Source organism: Haliaeetus leucocephalus, unplaced genomic scaffold, assembly GCF_000737465.1.
Source record: "Haliaeetus leucocephalus isolate CR32 unplaced genomic scaffold, Haliaeetus_leucocephalus-4.0 Scaffold808, whole genome shotgun sequence".
Classification (NCBI taxonomy): domain Eukaryota; kingdom Metazoa; phylum Chordata; class Aves; order Accipitriformes; family Accipitridae; genus Haliaeetus; species Haliaeetus leucocephalus.
The window spans coordinates 3,530,334-3,545,301 of record NW_010973244.1 but is presented as its reverse complement, the minus strand read 5'-3'; the positions used below and the strand labels follow the sequence as shown (position 1 = coordinate 3,545,301).

Here is a 14,968-nt window from a genome sequence, read left to right as displayed (position 1 = left end):
GGAGGGCCTATAGAAGACGATGACTGGAAGGAGCACTGCAAAGGCTGAGGGCTGCCATCACTTTCAAGAAAGATATCAAGGGTGAAGGCCAAAGGAGGAAAAGAGCTACTGGAGTGCAAGGATAAAGATGGTCAAGAACACAAAACCATTTAGGACTTCTTTCCAAGAGGATGACCTCACCATAAGCAGGGTAGCAAATGTCCCTTGGTGCATTGGTGGGTAATGGTGAGGAAATACTGCATGCTCTCTGTGTCTCTGCAAAGTTCATGCAGAGAGAACCAAAAGCCTTTTTTTCACCTCGGGTATCCCCACAACCAAATGAATGTATATGATATAAATGTCCTTCCTTACATAGTCTGAACATACAGATGAATTTTGGAACCAACGTGCAAAATGACAATAAAAGTACCTTCCTTACTCTTTCAGGACTCAAAATACTAAATCCTAAAGGAAAAAGAGACTTTCCAGGGTTTTAGATCAGATGTGAACATATTCCCACAAAGTGAGGTAGGCAAATAACTCCCAGAAAGGTTAAAATCACAAATGACCTGTGAAAGCCTTACCCCAGGGCTGAAGTGCATTTTGTATCCCCTATAAACACGGCCAACATGTGTCTTTAATAGAGGAGCTGTGCAGCTTGGTTTCAGTGGGAAAAGGGGATGTGACGACAATAGCAGCAATGGGCTATTTTCCCAGTTGGGAAGAGTCGTCATTTGCCTGGCTGTGCTTTGGGCACAGATCCCAGTGTTCTAGGTCTGAAAATGACCAACCTTTCCACCACACCAGTGTAACCTCCGCTCCCTTTTTTTTCAAAGCCTGACTTATTTCCATGGTGGGCTGTTGGCACCATCCATCCCAACCTATGGCTCTGGTTACACTTTGGCTTTCCTCCAGGCTGCAGCTACTGAAATCATCCCTCCTCACACTCCCCATGTTTGTGTCCAGCCAGATCAAGTCCCTGGTCCTCCTCGCTGTGGGGCCTCACGGCCGTTAGCTCTGGCGCAGAGAGGGGACAGCTAATAGGGGTGGTCTCTGGGCTGCAGGGTTGGTTTCTGCCATGGCCTGAGAGAAGAGAAACAGCACCAGGTTTGTCCTTGGGAGCCGGGTGGCAGAGGAGGTGTCAGGGACACCCAGCAGCTGGCCCAGTGCATGGCCACCAAGGGCAGGGACAGCCCCCTGGGCCTCCTGGGCACAGGGACAGCCCCCGGGGCCAGCACCCCAAAGGCCTTCCTCCGAAGGATGCTGGGCGGAGGGGCTGCGCGTGGGGGGCCCCGTCACCCCGGTGTCACAGTGCCACCACCCGGCAGTGCAGCAGTCACAATGCCCCGGGGCAGTATAAAAGGGGCAGCCTCCCGTGCCCCGCTGCCAGAGATGGCCCGGGGACAGCCCGAAGACATCCGAGAGGACGTCCTTGAGGAGCCGGTGGAATTACTTGGTGGGGCTGAGGGAGGAAGACTGGAGACTGGACCAGGCTGCTGGAGGTTCTCTAGTGCAACACCATCTCCCGGCAGGGCCACGTTCAAAGCCCATCTGATGGATGGAATCCTGCTTCAACCTTTGGGGAACAGACACAAGCCCCTCAGGAGATGAGAAGAACCACCAAGCCCTGGTGGTGCCCGAGGTTGCCAGGCCTTTTCAGCTGGATAAGCAGTGGCAAGACCATGGGAATGCCTTCTTGAGGAGCACTGCAGAGCTCACCATCCTCATCACCTGCAGAGCCAGGGGCAGCAGCCGTAAGAAATGGGATGCAGAGATGTTGCCAGGGGTCCCAGTCCTTTGGAGCACCCACTGGTGGCCCAAAGGCACAGGAAGGATTCTTGCCCCCAAGGTTGATCAGGCTGGGGGCATTTGGCCACTTTCAGAAGCCCCTGAGACGGCTCCAGGTTGAGGGAGAACAGGGCTTGGGCATCTCCTGGGAGGCGCGACCAGTCTGTGGGACGAGGAGGCAGGTCTTGCTCATGTGCTCAGGGAATAGCCGATCGCCAGCTCTGGGGTCAGGAAGGAATTTTCCCCCGGGGCAGATTGGCACTGGTCCCCGGGGGTTTTTTGCCTTCCTCTGCAGCACTGAGCATGACCACTTGTCAGGGCTCCTCCGGTCCGTTTTGGCTAGGTTACTGCCTGCTGCTCGTGCACCACAAAGATGGCCTCTCGTGCCCTGCAGCTGGGGGGAGGAAGGCTTTTTTTCCCCCACGGTGGGCTAGCAAGTGTCCCTGGGGGTTTTTTGCCTTCCTCTGCAGCACTGAGCATGGCCCCTTGCCAGGGCTGCTTTGGGCCATTGTGGCTAGGTGCCTGCTGCTCATGCTCCACGAAGGTGGCCCTCATGCCCCACATCCAGGGGGAGGAAGATTTCTGACTCCCAGGGCGGACTCCAAGGGATGCTCCAGGGGCTGTTTCTTGTCCTCTGTAGCACTGAGCACAGCCCCTTGTCAGGGCTCCTCTGGGCCCTTTTGGTAGGTCCTTGCCTGCTGCTCTTGCACCTCCAAGGCACCGCTCGTGCCCTGGCTCTCTCGGGCTCTCTTGCCCAGTGCCAGTCTGTAGCAGGAGTGAGCTCTGCTCTTCCCTTGGCTGCATTTCCCCAGGGGTTCTTGCTTGTGCAAAACAGCCTGTGCTTGGAAGGGCTCCAGGCTTGCTGCCCCATCAGGAGCTGCCACTTTCCAGCTCTCCCGGTGTGCAATACAAGTGCAGGGCAGGTGTGAGAGCGCTTTTCAAGCATCACTGCAGCAAGCAGCACAGCGGCGGAGCAAGTTCTGGAAGGCAAAAACTAACCGTGCATTCAAGTCCTGCCTCCAGATCACTGATACAAATATTGGACAGAACTGGCCCTAGAATTGAGCCCTCAGGAACAGCACTAGTGACTGGTCACCAGCCAGATGTAGCCCCATTCACTATGACCCTTTGAGCCCTGCCATTCAGCCAGTTCTTCACCCAGCGCACTGTTTACCTGCTCATCCCACAGTTGGACATCTTGTCCAGAAGGATGCTGGAAGGGACAGTATCAAAATCCAGAAAAACTACATCCACCAGCTTCCCTTCACCCACCAGGCAGGTGACCTTATCACAGAAGGATATCAAATTAGACAGGACTTTCTCTTTGTGAACTCCTGTTGACTGTGCCTGACGGTTGCATTATTTTTAAAATGCCTTTCAATAGCACCCAGCATGATCTTCTCCATAATTCTTTGAGGTACTGAGGTCAGACTAACAGGTCTGTAGTTTCCTGGGGCTTCTTTCAAGCCCTTCTTGTAAACTGGAGTAGCGTTGGCTAGCTTCCAGTCAGCAGGGACCTCCCCAGGCTCCCAAGAGCTTTGGTACGTGATTGAGAGGGGTCTTGCCATAACATCTGCTAGTTCCTTCAGTACTCTGGGATGAATCCCATCAGGCCTCATGGATTTATAAACATTAAATTGATACAAGTGGTCCCTTACAGTGTCAGTGCCCACAAATGGAAAATCACCGTTCCCGCAATCGTGGTCCTCCAACTCAGAGGACAGGGCAGCCCAAGGTCTATCAGTATTATTAAAGACTGAGGAAAAAAAAATTGAATGGCTCCACTTTTTTTTCATGCCTATTTGTCAGGTGATCATTTTCAACAAGTATTGGTCCAATGTTTTCCTTAGACCTCCTCTTGCTATTAACATACCGAAAAAAAGCCTTTCTTGAGCTTTAGCCCTTTGTGTCTTCTCCCTGCACAGGGGAAGCACAGCTGTGTGACCTTCCTGCACAGCCTGACCTCACTTCCAGAGATTGTACAATTCCTTTTTCTTCTGACTTCCAAGAGGAGTTCCCTGTTCAGCCAAGCTGGACTTCTGCCCTGCTTTCTTGACTTCTGACACAAAGGGATTGCCTGCTCCTGTGCTTTTAAAAGGTGGTGCTTAAAAAATTGATTAGTGCTTGTGGACCCATAAGCCCTCTAAAGCAGATTCCCAGGGGACACTGCTAAGAAGCTCCTGGAATAACTTCAAGTTTGCTCTCTTGAAATCCAGGGTAGGAACTCTGCTAAACTTTTTTCTCATTACACCAAAAGTTTTAAACTCAACCATGTCATGCCAAGGTTGAGTATGCTATCAGCATGTTGATAATTTTGGATACTCATTTGGGGGAATCTAAGAGGTCCTCCACATAGGTCTAAGGAAGGCAGAAGGTAAATGCCACATGGGAATTTTGTTGTTTCATTGCCTGCTACACAATACAATTTCTTCTACATTTTGGTGGTATTTTAAATATACCAGTATAATTCTTTTGGGATGCTCCCTCAGAATTATAACTGTGATGACAAATGGGGTGCTGGAAAGACGCATTCATCTTTCAGAGCTTCAAAGTCTTGTGAGAAAAGATGCCAGGCTGACTGTATTTGTTTATGGTAAGAAATCACTGTCAAATATTTAGGACTCAGGTTGGCCTACTTTGAATTATTTTAATGTGTTTGTGAATATTCCTCTGTATTCTGAGGACCAAATCTGTCACTGATGACACTGATGACCTGGGTGCAGTTCCCACTGAAATGCAAGGGAACTGAAGCTATATCCATTATAAAAAGGCTGTTGCAAATAAACTTCACACCCCTATCCAAGTGTGATTCACAAAGGAGGAAAACAGAGTTCAGTGTAGTACAGTATTCGGTTCCCCCACCATGTGCTCCAAGAAAAGAATGGATTTTTGTGTAGACTGTAATCTCCAGCTGACTACTTAGCTATACAAGAAAATGGGGAGAAAATAGAAAAAAGAGGAGAAAAAATTTTATGGTTGAATGGCTGGCTTGAAGTTTCTTTAATTATATTTGTTCTTCCTGACCTGAGCAACAGGTCTTTGAATTTCATGCATATAAAGGGAAGCAGTCAGTCATTGCTAGCACAAGATCTGGGGCATAATACTTTTTCAAAGTCTGCTGTTATAAAGCAGAAACTGTTTCCCCATCTACTGAAAATAGATATGGTTTCTTATCCTAGTTCAATGAATATCTTTATAATAACAGCAAATTATTCCTTCCTGTAACAGAGATCAAGAAGGGGTGCTGAAAATTGTCTCAGAAGTTCATGCTTCACTACTTCAAGCTTCTCTCTTTCTTACCTAGAGGTATGGGAAAGTAACAGTCTGAAATGAAAGGGAGAAAAGATCATTTGTGAGATTCCCCCACTCAGTGCAAAGAACTCTGTCCATCAGTTTGCACCAAAGAAATTACAGAGGCCAGGCTTTTATGAAGCCCCTAATCCTAACATGAAACCCCCAAATACAAAGCCAGTTCTACTAAAAGGATGGTGGTATATAAGAGGATTTGTGGGTGCATGATTTGCTGCATCATATAACCCATAAAAAAGCAAGGGCATCACATGGATGTAGATTAAGGAGTACAAGAAATTATAAGGAGATGTTGACCAGCAGCCTGTTGACCATTCTCCTTACTTATGTAGTTGAGAAGATTTCCAAGTGAGATTTTGGAGGAGAAGAGCTACGGAGATTTGCCAGTATGTCTGGGAAGACTTCTGAGAACAGATAACAGATTTGAATATTAGGGGAAGTCACAAAGGTGCCTGCTACAACAGCCAGGCAAGATTCAGATGGTCAGTAGTTGATGATAGGAAAAATTAATTAATCTCTTCTGACTAAACAGGACATGATAGGCTCCATCACAGGATGGACTGTGAAGAAATATGTGAAAGGGAAGACAGATTAGCTGTAAGAGGGAAGAGAAAGCAAGATGCATAGAGAAAGCAACCCGATCAGAGCAACCCAGACAAGAAAAAAAAAGTATCAAATATTGTTGTATAAAATATGTGAGAAAACACTGGTATGTATTAGGCCTGGTAACCATACTTTTTTCTTGTATAGCAACAGAGCCTAAGCACTTTCAAAAAACAAAACAAAAAAACCCCTATATTCGCACAAAAATTCTGTGTATTTTTACATAGCATAAAGGTGCCTTCCAGCAATACTTAGTAATTCAGTGCTATGAAGAAGAAATTGTTTCCTGCCACAAGTTAGGTGAACAATATCCTGTCTTTTAAATTGACTCCTATACTTTTCTAATACCAAGGAAAATAAGAGAATGTAGTCTAGGTAGAAGAGATCCTCCGGACTCTTGCCCTGTAGAAATGCACAAAAAAGAACGAGCAGTGACACTAAATGTATTATGAACTGGTGGATGATGAGAAAGATTATGCTGTAAGTTTCATCACTTAGGAATTATAGAATATTAGTGCCCTTAGTAAAGGCCCCTCTAGACTGACAATTTAACTACAACATTGCCTAATAATTATACAGGCCATATGAAATCTTCAGCAGCTTGTCTACTTTTCACTCTTATCTGCAATCTATTATACTCTGTAGTCTCATAAACAGATATAAAGAAAATGGTTCTGATTTTTTTAAGGCATCACTAAAAATGCTAATTAAACCTATAATGATGGGTCTACTGAGGATAGGGCATCAAATGTACAAGCTGAAGGATAAAATGTCACACTGGGCCAGTGCTTGAATTTAGAGAAGGACCAGCCAGTTCTTGATTATCGTAGTTTCATGCTGCATTTGTGGTGTATTTTGCATTGATTTATGGTAGACTGAAGAAAATGTTGTGGAATTTCATTTGCAAGTGGGAAGTTTCAACAGAATGAGTTTTTCTTTAGGGTAGTATTCAGAGGAGACCAATAATTGGTATTTATGGCATTTGTCAATCTTTAAGATATGTCTATGAAAAGATTAAACCACCCAAACTCCCTTTTAAAGTAGCTTTTGTATTCACTGGTATCTTATTTTCTTGATAAAGTGCTTTCATCACTTCATTTGTGTGCATGTTAGCAGTGTCTACACTCCTGGCAGTTTCAACTGCTTGCAGTCTCCAGAGACAAATATACTTTTGCATTTCTTGCACCTATAATCACTATTTTCTTGTCAGTCATACAGGCTTGACTGCAGAAGATAGTTGTTTTACTTGCTCATGCTGCAACAGGTGATGGGCAAACAAGGGATGCACCTACTGTGCTCAGTAAAACATGTCATTGATATTACATGAGAAGAGTACTCTCAGAAGGGTTTTACTAGGCCTGTAGAAAAAGTTCATGTGTGAACGTGTGAAACTCTGGGATCATTTGCTCTTCATGGATAATTTGTACGTTAGATATGCAGTAGCAACCACTTAAATGTATAACCTCAGGGTATAGTAAATCTTTTTATTTTAGTGGCACCTACCTCCACAGGGATTTCTTTCTAGACCCTTGTCATAAATTGGTTTGAAGCAGATGTGTTCATTAATTGGGTCTAATAATGATTATAATTTATTCTCTCTCTACTGCCTGGGATTTTATTCACTATAGAGTCGTCATTTTATGAAGTGCTCTTTTTGAAGGGTAGGCTTGGTAGGGCTCCGTCTTGCAAATAACTGATATACTGAAATCTATCCATTTCAGTCCAGGAGCACTACTAACATTTGATAGTAAGGATCAGCAGGATTGGGTCCAACAGTTTTTAATATTGTTCTGAAGTACAATAAATTTGCTGGTTTTACCATATGAGTTTAAGCAGTCATTGATATGATATAGAAGAGCTTTTAGACTTCTGAGTTTTCACTGGAACTGTGGATACTTTTATTTTCAATAGCAACAAAAAGCCTGGCTGGCTCAGATAACGTTCTTTGAATAGCATTCATGTAATAGCAACTTGGCACTATGTGTATTTGTTTGAAAAGACAATTGATGATGTTTTAGGGTTATAACAAAATAGCTCTTCTTAGATACATCCTTTTTAAAAAATTGGCTGTATTTATCATGCTCAGAATCTCAGCCTAAAAGCTTTCATTATTGTTAAGTCAAGCTTTTACACAACTAATGATTAGTAGAAAAATTTCTGGAACTTCATTTTTACTTTATTGCCAATCATGACATTTATTATAGAATCATGGAATCATAGAATGGTTTGGGTTGGAAGGGACCTTAAAGATCATCTAGTTCCAACCCAACTGCAGGGACACCTTCCACTAGACCAGGTTGCTCAAAGCCCCATCCAACCTGGCCTTGAACCGCTGATTTTAAACATAAATGTTGAATTTTATTTTAAACACAAATGCTCTCAGCTTGGTTTCATCCTTGTTGCTTTCCTCCTCCTCTCTGCTGCAGTCTTTGGTGATCGTGTTGATTTCCACCCATTCTCTGAGTCTTTTTTCTATATACTATCTTCTGCACCCAGATGTTTATGTGCTAAAACAGATTGTGTTTTTTGCCTTTTCCCTGGGTAACACTATGACATCTGTATTTAGTTTTTTGCTGCTGTTGTTGTTTTCAAGTGTGTGCTGCCATCTATGGAGTAATCATTGAAATAAGTCTGATATAAAAAGATGTTTTATCAAAATATTATGGAAAACAAGATCTAGCTAGTGGAGAAGGTATCATAGAGCAGTTGGCCAGATCTCAAGAAATCCTGTTTCTCTGTAGTCCCAGATTTCACAGGTGAAAGTATGCTGTTTAGAAAATCAGCAACTTCTAGGAGATAAGTTATTCAGTAGATTTATTTATAGTGGACAAACTGTCAGGGCAGCCTGAAAATTAGAATAAGGTTGCTTTGTCCTCTAATCCTGTAACTTGTTCCTTTTCCTTCCCTGTTACCTTTCACATGGCCTAGTCCTTCAGCAGTTTCTGAGATCTGTTTATTTTATCTTTCTTCATTTGCTTTTTAAAGCTTAATTTTAATTCCTTGTTCTTCCCCAGCATCTTAACTGTCTTTGTGCCTCTCCTCTGTGTCCAGTTTCAACCTGCCAGGTTCCAGGCTTCCCTCCTTCAGATCCCTTCAGAACACAGTACTGAAGATCAGTCCCCATTCTCTCTCTTTCATAACATTTCATTGCTTGATATCTATTTTAAGGTATACATTTATTGCGTACATTTATTCAAGTTGGTCTGGAAAGCACTTGTAGAAGTAATTTTCTCTATACTTTTATGAAGTGCCTGTGGGGTATCTGTGCATGCGTAGAAGCTACCAGCTTTTATCTTGATACTGTTCATATGCTTTTCAGCTTGCAAACTTTTGACTAAGGATTTTAGTGTCTTACAACCTTGAATAAGGTTAGGTATATGAATTCCTGGCAATCAGAATTCCATTCATTTAAGTTAGGAGGTGTGACAGAGAACAACTATGTCTTTAGGTCTTTCCTCTGCAAAAAACGGGGTTGGAGTGGGTTTATATTTAACCACCACTGCTTAAATGCTTTATTATAACACAAGACATTAGAATCAAAAGGAAAAGTTTAACCTATATGGATGAAGCATTATTAAAAACATCTTCTGATATTTTTTTCTTATTGCTGAACTTAGAAATTGATCTTATTTCCCAGCATCAGAGACAAAACGAAGAAAAAAAAATCAATGCTGAAGATTGATCAATGTTTTTCAAAACTGACTTAATAAGATAAAAATCAATGCAGCTGTATTATTTGCCATTATTTTATCACCAGTATCATTCAAACATGGTAATATTTGATTCTTAAGTTAAATGTGAAAATATTTCAGTTACCTCCTACAGAGGCAAAAATACTTAAGAAGGAAGGATTTATTTAGTCAAAAATTGGTTTTCTTTTTAATCCTAATTTTGGAACTTTGAGTTCTGCAGAAACTGAAAACAGTTTCATATTTTAAGTGCCAGTATATAATTGTTCCTTTAATCACAGAGACTTAAATAGAACAAATTATTACTTATATTTGCAAATTACAAGCTCTGATCCTCTCTTCCTCCTGCAAATAGCAGTTCCATCTTGCTTGGTTGAAAGATCTGTACTCAAAAATTTGAAGGTAAGCTTGGGCACCTCATTTTCCCCATGGCAGACTCACAGTGCTTCGAATTTAGAGCCTTACTGTACAAATGCATTGGCTGATTAATTTTTTTTTTTTTTGCAAAAATGAGTGGGTTATTTGGGGGGTTTTGTTTGTTTTTTCCCAGTGATCATTTCCCTTTTCTGTCCCCACTGTGCCTAATAATATTAAGATCCCTTATTGATCTATTTAAAGAAAAGTCTTAAAAACTGTCTTGTGTAATATCAGTGAACCAATCCCTAAGCCATGAGTTTGGCTTAACAGTTGAGACTTTTTTAAAAAAATAATTTGCATTTTAATATTTCAATTCCTGTTTACTTGCTGCCTTGGGTTTAGCCCTTTGGGCTCCTAGTTTGAAATTTCTTGTAACAACTGAGGGCTAGAAAATGTCCTTTTAGGGAAGAAAGTCAAGATTCTCATATAATCACTGGGATGTGTGAACTGGGATTTTAGGGAAGTATCAGACATAGAAAGATTCCTGAAAAAATCCTGGATATTGGCAAGCCTCTGGTAATGGCATCTTTTGTTTTAAAGATTTATTTCATGAGCACAGAAAGGCGGCTTTCTGCATAAAATTCTATTGAATTGAATCCCTATCTGGAAGCTGGGCCAGAATGTCATAAAATAGGAAATGCAAACCTAATAGTAGGTAGACACAGTTTTTGAGAATACAGGACTTAATCAGGTTCTCTGTCGGGCCAGTTACTTTTACCTCTCTTTTTCATATTCCTTTACTAATTGATAAATGTAGTGAGTGTGCTCCTCTCCTTAAGTAGCTCTGAGCAGCAATATGTACATTCATTGAGAACAGACAGTCCTACCCCTTCATTCTCTCCTTCGTCATCAGCTTCATTATAGACAGTATCTGCAATTGCATAACAAGAGAGCTTGTACTTGTAACTCTCCTCTCCCTTTCCTCCTCCCTCTGTACTGCGAGAGAGAAGTAGCATGGCATATTGCATAGCTAAAAGGTTATCAAGCCTGAATTTGTTACACCTCTGACTTTGGCAGGCAAGCATTTGCAACCACTGTAGAAATACATGGCTCATCACCACATGAAGCTGGACACCCTGAGAAGATAGATGATATTGGATTGGTTTTCTTGTTGCTCTGCAAACAATCAAACAGGCTTAAGCTATGCAATCTGATACTCCCTAATTGACAGCTTTTCCAAGGTTCATTTGTTAACTGAGAGCATGACATGTATTGAAGTTGTTTCTTCATAATGCATTTGGCATTAACAGGAGAAGCTGTCGAACGCCTCAGACATCAACATCTCAGCAATAAGATATTTTGCCTCCAGGTTTGACTATATAACTAGTGACTTTATATTTGCAAGGGCATTTGGAATGAGCATATGAGAGGACAGGACATAAGAAAAAAGCTTAAATACATTCCCCAAAAGAAAATTTGTGAGAAAGTATTTTTGCTGCTTGGGACATTTACCTGAGTTTCACACTTCAGCTGTTCTTTTTTCTTTTGGTATAAAACCTTGGTTTCTTGCTTAACAAAGTACTCGCTGAATACTCATTGGGTTTCAGAGAGTTCTTTTATTTTAGTAGATTAATAAATAGGCATATGTGATTTTATTTATAGTGATGAAGAATTTGTGTGTAAAAGACATGCTCAGGGGTTTAACTTGCCTGTGCATCCACAAGAGGATAAAATAAAACCCCCAAAATCCTCTATTTCAAAGAACCCTAACGTTTCCCCCAGATGAAGCCCATGTTTATTTGAAAGAATAAATTACCTGTGTAGAAGAGGCCAGAGGATGATTTCTCCACTGATCTTGTCACTGTTTCGCATTTGCTGTTTTCTTGTAGCTAGTTTTCATAAACAATTTCTTGGTTTCTTAGAACACAAATTGTGCCAGAACTCTAACATTCAGGGTGGTTTGTTTGGGTTTTTTTCACTCTGTAAAAGATTTCCACTATCTACTCTTCCTTGCAACTGTTCATATGCTGATACCTCGCAAGATGTTCACACAGGGTCTATAAGTACTAATTAACAGCTTGGTCATAAATCCATCATCATTAATAGCTGCTGCTTCTCCTGCATCCCATGAACTTGATAGTTACAAGATGAATTTATCTTAGATGTACAAAAAATGTATTTTAATTTCACTTTGTTCTTCTTACTTTGTGTAAGCATGTTGCTCTAAATATTTAGGTTAATTTCTCTAGCACCTAGTTAAGTTTCTACACATATTCTTCCTTCTGGAAAGAGTACATCCCTGAAGAAGTACATGAAATTTTACAGATGTTGTCAAAATAATGAAGGAGTTTCAGTGGTGCTTTGACTAGCGTTGTTTAGGAAGTCAAACACAGATGTTTAGATGAGGAAAAAAACAAATGAATGGGTCAGGACGCCTTCATTTCACAAGAATAAAGAGCCTAGCTTTGACCTCTTCAAAAAATGCCAGGGAAGAATGAGCAAAGCCAGATTCTGCTTAGAAAAGCCCAGAAACAAACTTTTTGAAAGCCCTGAGGTCTGGAACCTAAGCACACGTCTCTCCTCTCTCTGTAAACACCAATGACCTGAATTCCTGCAGCCAAATATTCCTGAGCTTTTGAGGGACACTCTGGATCTGTCTCCATCTAAGTACTTTCTGTTTTATTTGCAAGGTCTGTTGGCAAATGCCATTTGCGTCCCTGGTGAGCACTGACTCCAGAGGCCATTCTGTCTTGCAGGGCAAGCACAAGTTGCATGTGGACACGGGACTGGAAGGCACCTGGTGTGGCCTCATCCCCATTGGGAATTCCTGCGAGAGCGTGACCACGACAGGCCTCAGGTGGAACCTCAGTAAGTCAGACACCTCTGGGATGGTGGGTTTGACGTTATCCTAACTGCACGTTTACACCAGTCTCACCAGTGCTGAAGGGCCTTAGGTATTTGAAGGTGGAGCATGGCACTGAATCCCTGCCAGGCCATTTTTTTCTAGAAATGGAGGGGTTTTTTAAAAAAAAAAGAAGATAAATATATTTAAACCTGAGATATCGCAGGCGGAAACATGTTTTCCATTTGGGAGTCATTGTGCTGTTTAAATAGAACATTTGTTGAGGTCATGATACATTACCATCTTAATACATTGCCCTCCAGGGAGGGGAAGCTGCAAGTGCCTAAACTCCTGGTTATAAGCCATAAAGTTACAACAGACAAATAATAATGTGATACAGATTATTAAAGCTACCTCACTTCTCCTGAACTTCTTCATGTATATTGTCTGTTTGTCAACTCTGAATGAATAGATCTTTTTCTTATTTTAAAGTGGGAAAAAGTACATTTGATCTAGAACAGGAACATTTATCGGTAGAGAAAGGAGGTTTCTTGACCAAAAAAATGGAAACCATCTTCATCCTTCTGCCCCCTTCTCCCACACTGAGTCATTTAGGATGTATTTACTCAGGAAAATAATGGGATATTTTAGATAAAGTTTCATTAAAACTTAACAGAACCAAAGGAGTAATTTGAGAGGCTCTGGTCGTGCAATCTGATTTACATGGCCAGACTTTAGAATCATCCCATGTAGAAAGGGCACATGGTTCTCAAGTTTGCAGTGAAGTGCCTTCATTGGCTAGTAATTAATCTGAGGTTGACCCACTGTGCTGGCCAGCAGCACCTGTGCTAGTCTAGGGCGTGTCTTGTTCCACTGAGTGTTTGAGCATGTGCAGTTAAGGAGGTGGTAGGCATTAGTAGCTCACTAATGATAAAAAAATATAAATATGGCATTAATTTCAGGATATGAGAGACTTGCCAAGTAAAGAGCTCTCTGGCTAGTGATGTTTTCATCCTTTTAAACTGGAATGTAAGCTGAATGTATTGTATAAGGGATGTTCTCTTAATTTGAAAGAGTCCAATATTTTCATTTGTACTGATAAGTACAGTTGACAAGTAAGGTACTGAATCTTCCATCTGCTCATCTCATGTTGTACAGTGAATTTTGCGGCCTGTTGCACTGAGGGACTACTTATTTCTCAGTAAATGTTCTACCCTCCAGACCGAGGTGAAAGAAGCTCAAACCAGCCTCATGCTAATGAAGGGAGCATCTCTGAAGCCTGTGTCGCTTTGCAAAAGGGTACTCTGTGGATCAAAATGTGGTAGATGCTGTGAGGTTGCAGTCCTTTCTTGTGGCTTTGATTTTTGGTTTAGAAAGTTATTTTTCAGATACATCAGAATTTTTTTGAGTTTAATGACATAAATTTCATCAGATTTACAAGGGGCTCATTAGAAAGATGGTAATTTTAAAGATGACCTGTTTGCTCCCACAAATGACATGGCTTTGTTGCTACTAAATTATGATTGCCTGATCTTCTGAAGCTAAGGAGAAGGGGGTTACTAGTCTAGCTGTGCCAGCTGCAGGGGAACGCAGCAAGAGGTGCAATGGTAACAAATAGTAAGTTTGCATCTAGGATTGGGCTGACATACCAGTTTCTTCCATGTTTATCTGTCTAGTTGTGCTGTAATAAACTTCTTCAGGTTACTTAGAGGCATAGCTAGATATGGACCTAGGGGGATTTTTATTACACTTAATTTGGCCTTTTTTCTTCTTTTTCTGGGGGACAAAAAAGTATTCAAGTGACTGTTTCCTACTTGTTTCATGTTAACGTGACACCACCATCTCTGCTTCTCCCAGTCCTTGTTGCTGTTTCCAAGAGGAAACCTTGGACCTTTACAGTGTTTTCCTTAGTGATGTGTACACTGTACCCCATTACAGGCTACACTGTCAGTCTCAGTATTCACATTTCTCACAGGCTGTAGTTCCTTCATTTATTTCTCTGCATTATCATCACAGATATATAAAAACTAAAATGATCTGGTCTTCCTTGAAGGTGTTTAATCTATCTGAGACACCAAGGTCATTACAACCTGAAACTGCTCTTGTGCCCAAGTGACTGGAGCTATCCTTTACTCATCCAAATACAGATTTTGAATCAGGTTATTGTTCAGATACTGATAAAACAAATTAAAAGGTAGTTGCATCCCCCAAAAGGGAAACCAATATCTCAAATACAGCATGTAGTTAGTTATTTGGTTGGATTTTCTCCCTAATAAATAAGCCTTATATTCAGATAACCTAAGTTTGATATTAGCTTTCATTTGTTAATGACTTCTGTGCTGCCTGTAGTTCTGCAGTAACTTTTTAAAATGTTAGTCCTCCTGTAAATTTTGATGGAGAA

The 14,968-nt window shown here is 41.6% G+C and overlaps 1 protein-coding gene across 1 annotated transcript in view; it reads left to right on the top strand.

Moving 5' to 3' along the window:
* TPK1 (thiamin pyrophosphokinase 1) overlaps nt 1–14,968 on the top strand; it is a 208,728-nt gene that overhangs the window by 132,016 nt on the left and 61,744 nt on the right. Inside the window, exon 6 of the mRNA XM_010581823.1 lies at nt 12,482–12,593. Within this exon, the coding sequence (XP_010580125.1) occupies nt 12,482–12,593 (112 nt within the window). The remainder of the gene's footprint in view (nt 1–12,481; nt 12,594–14,968) is intronic.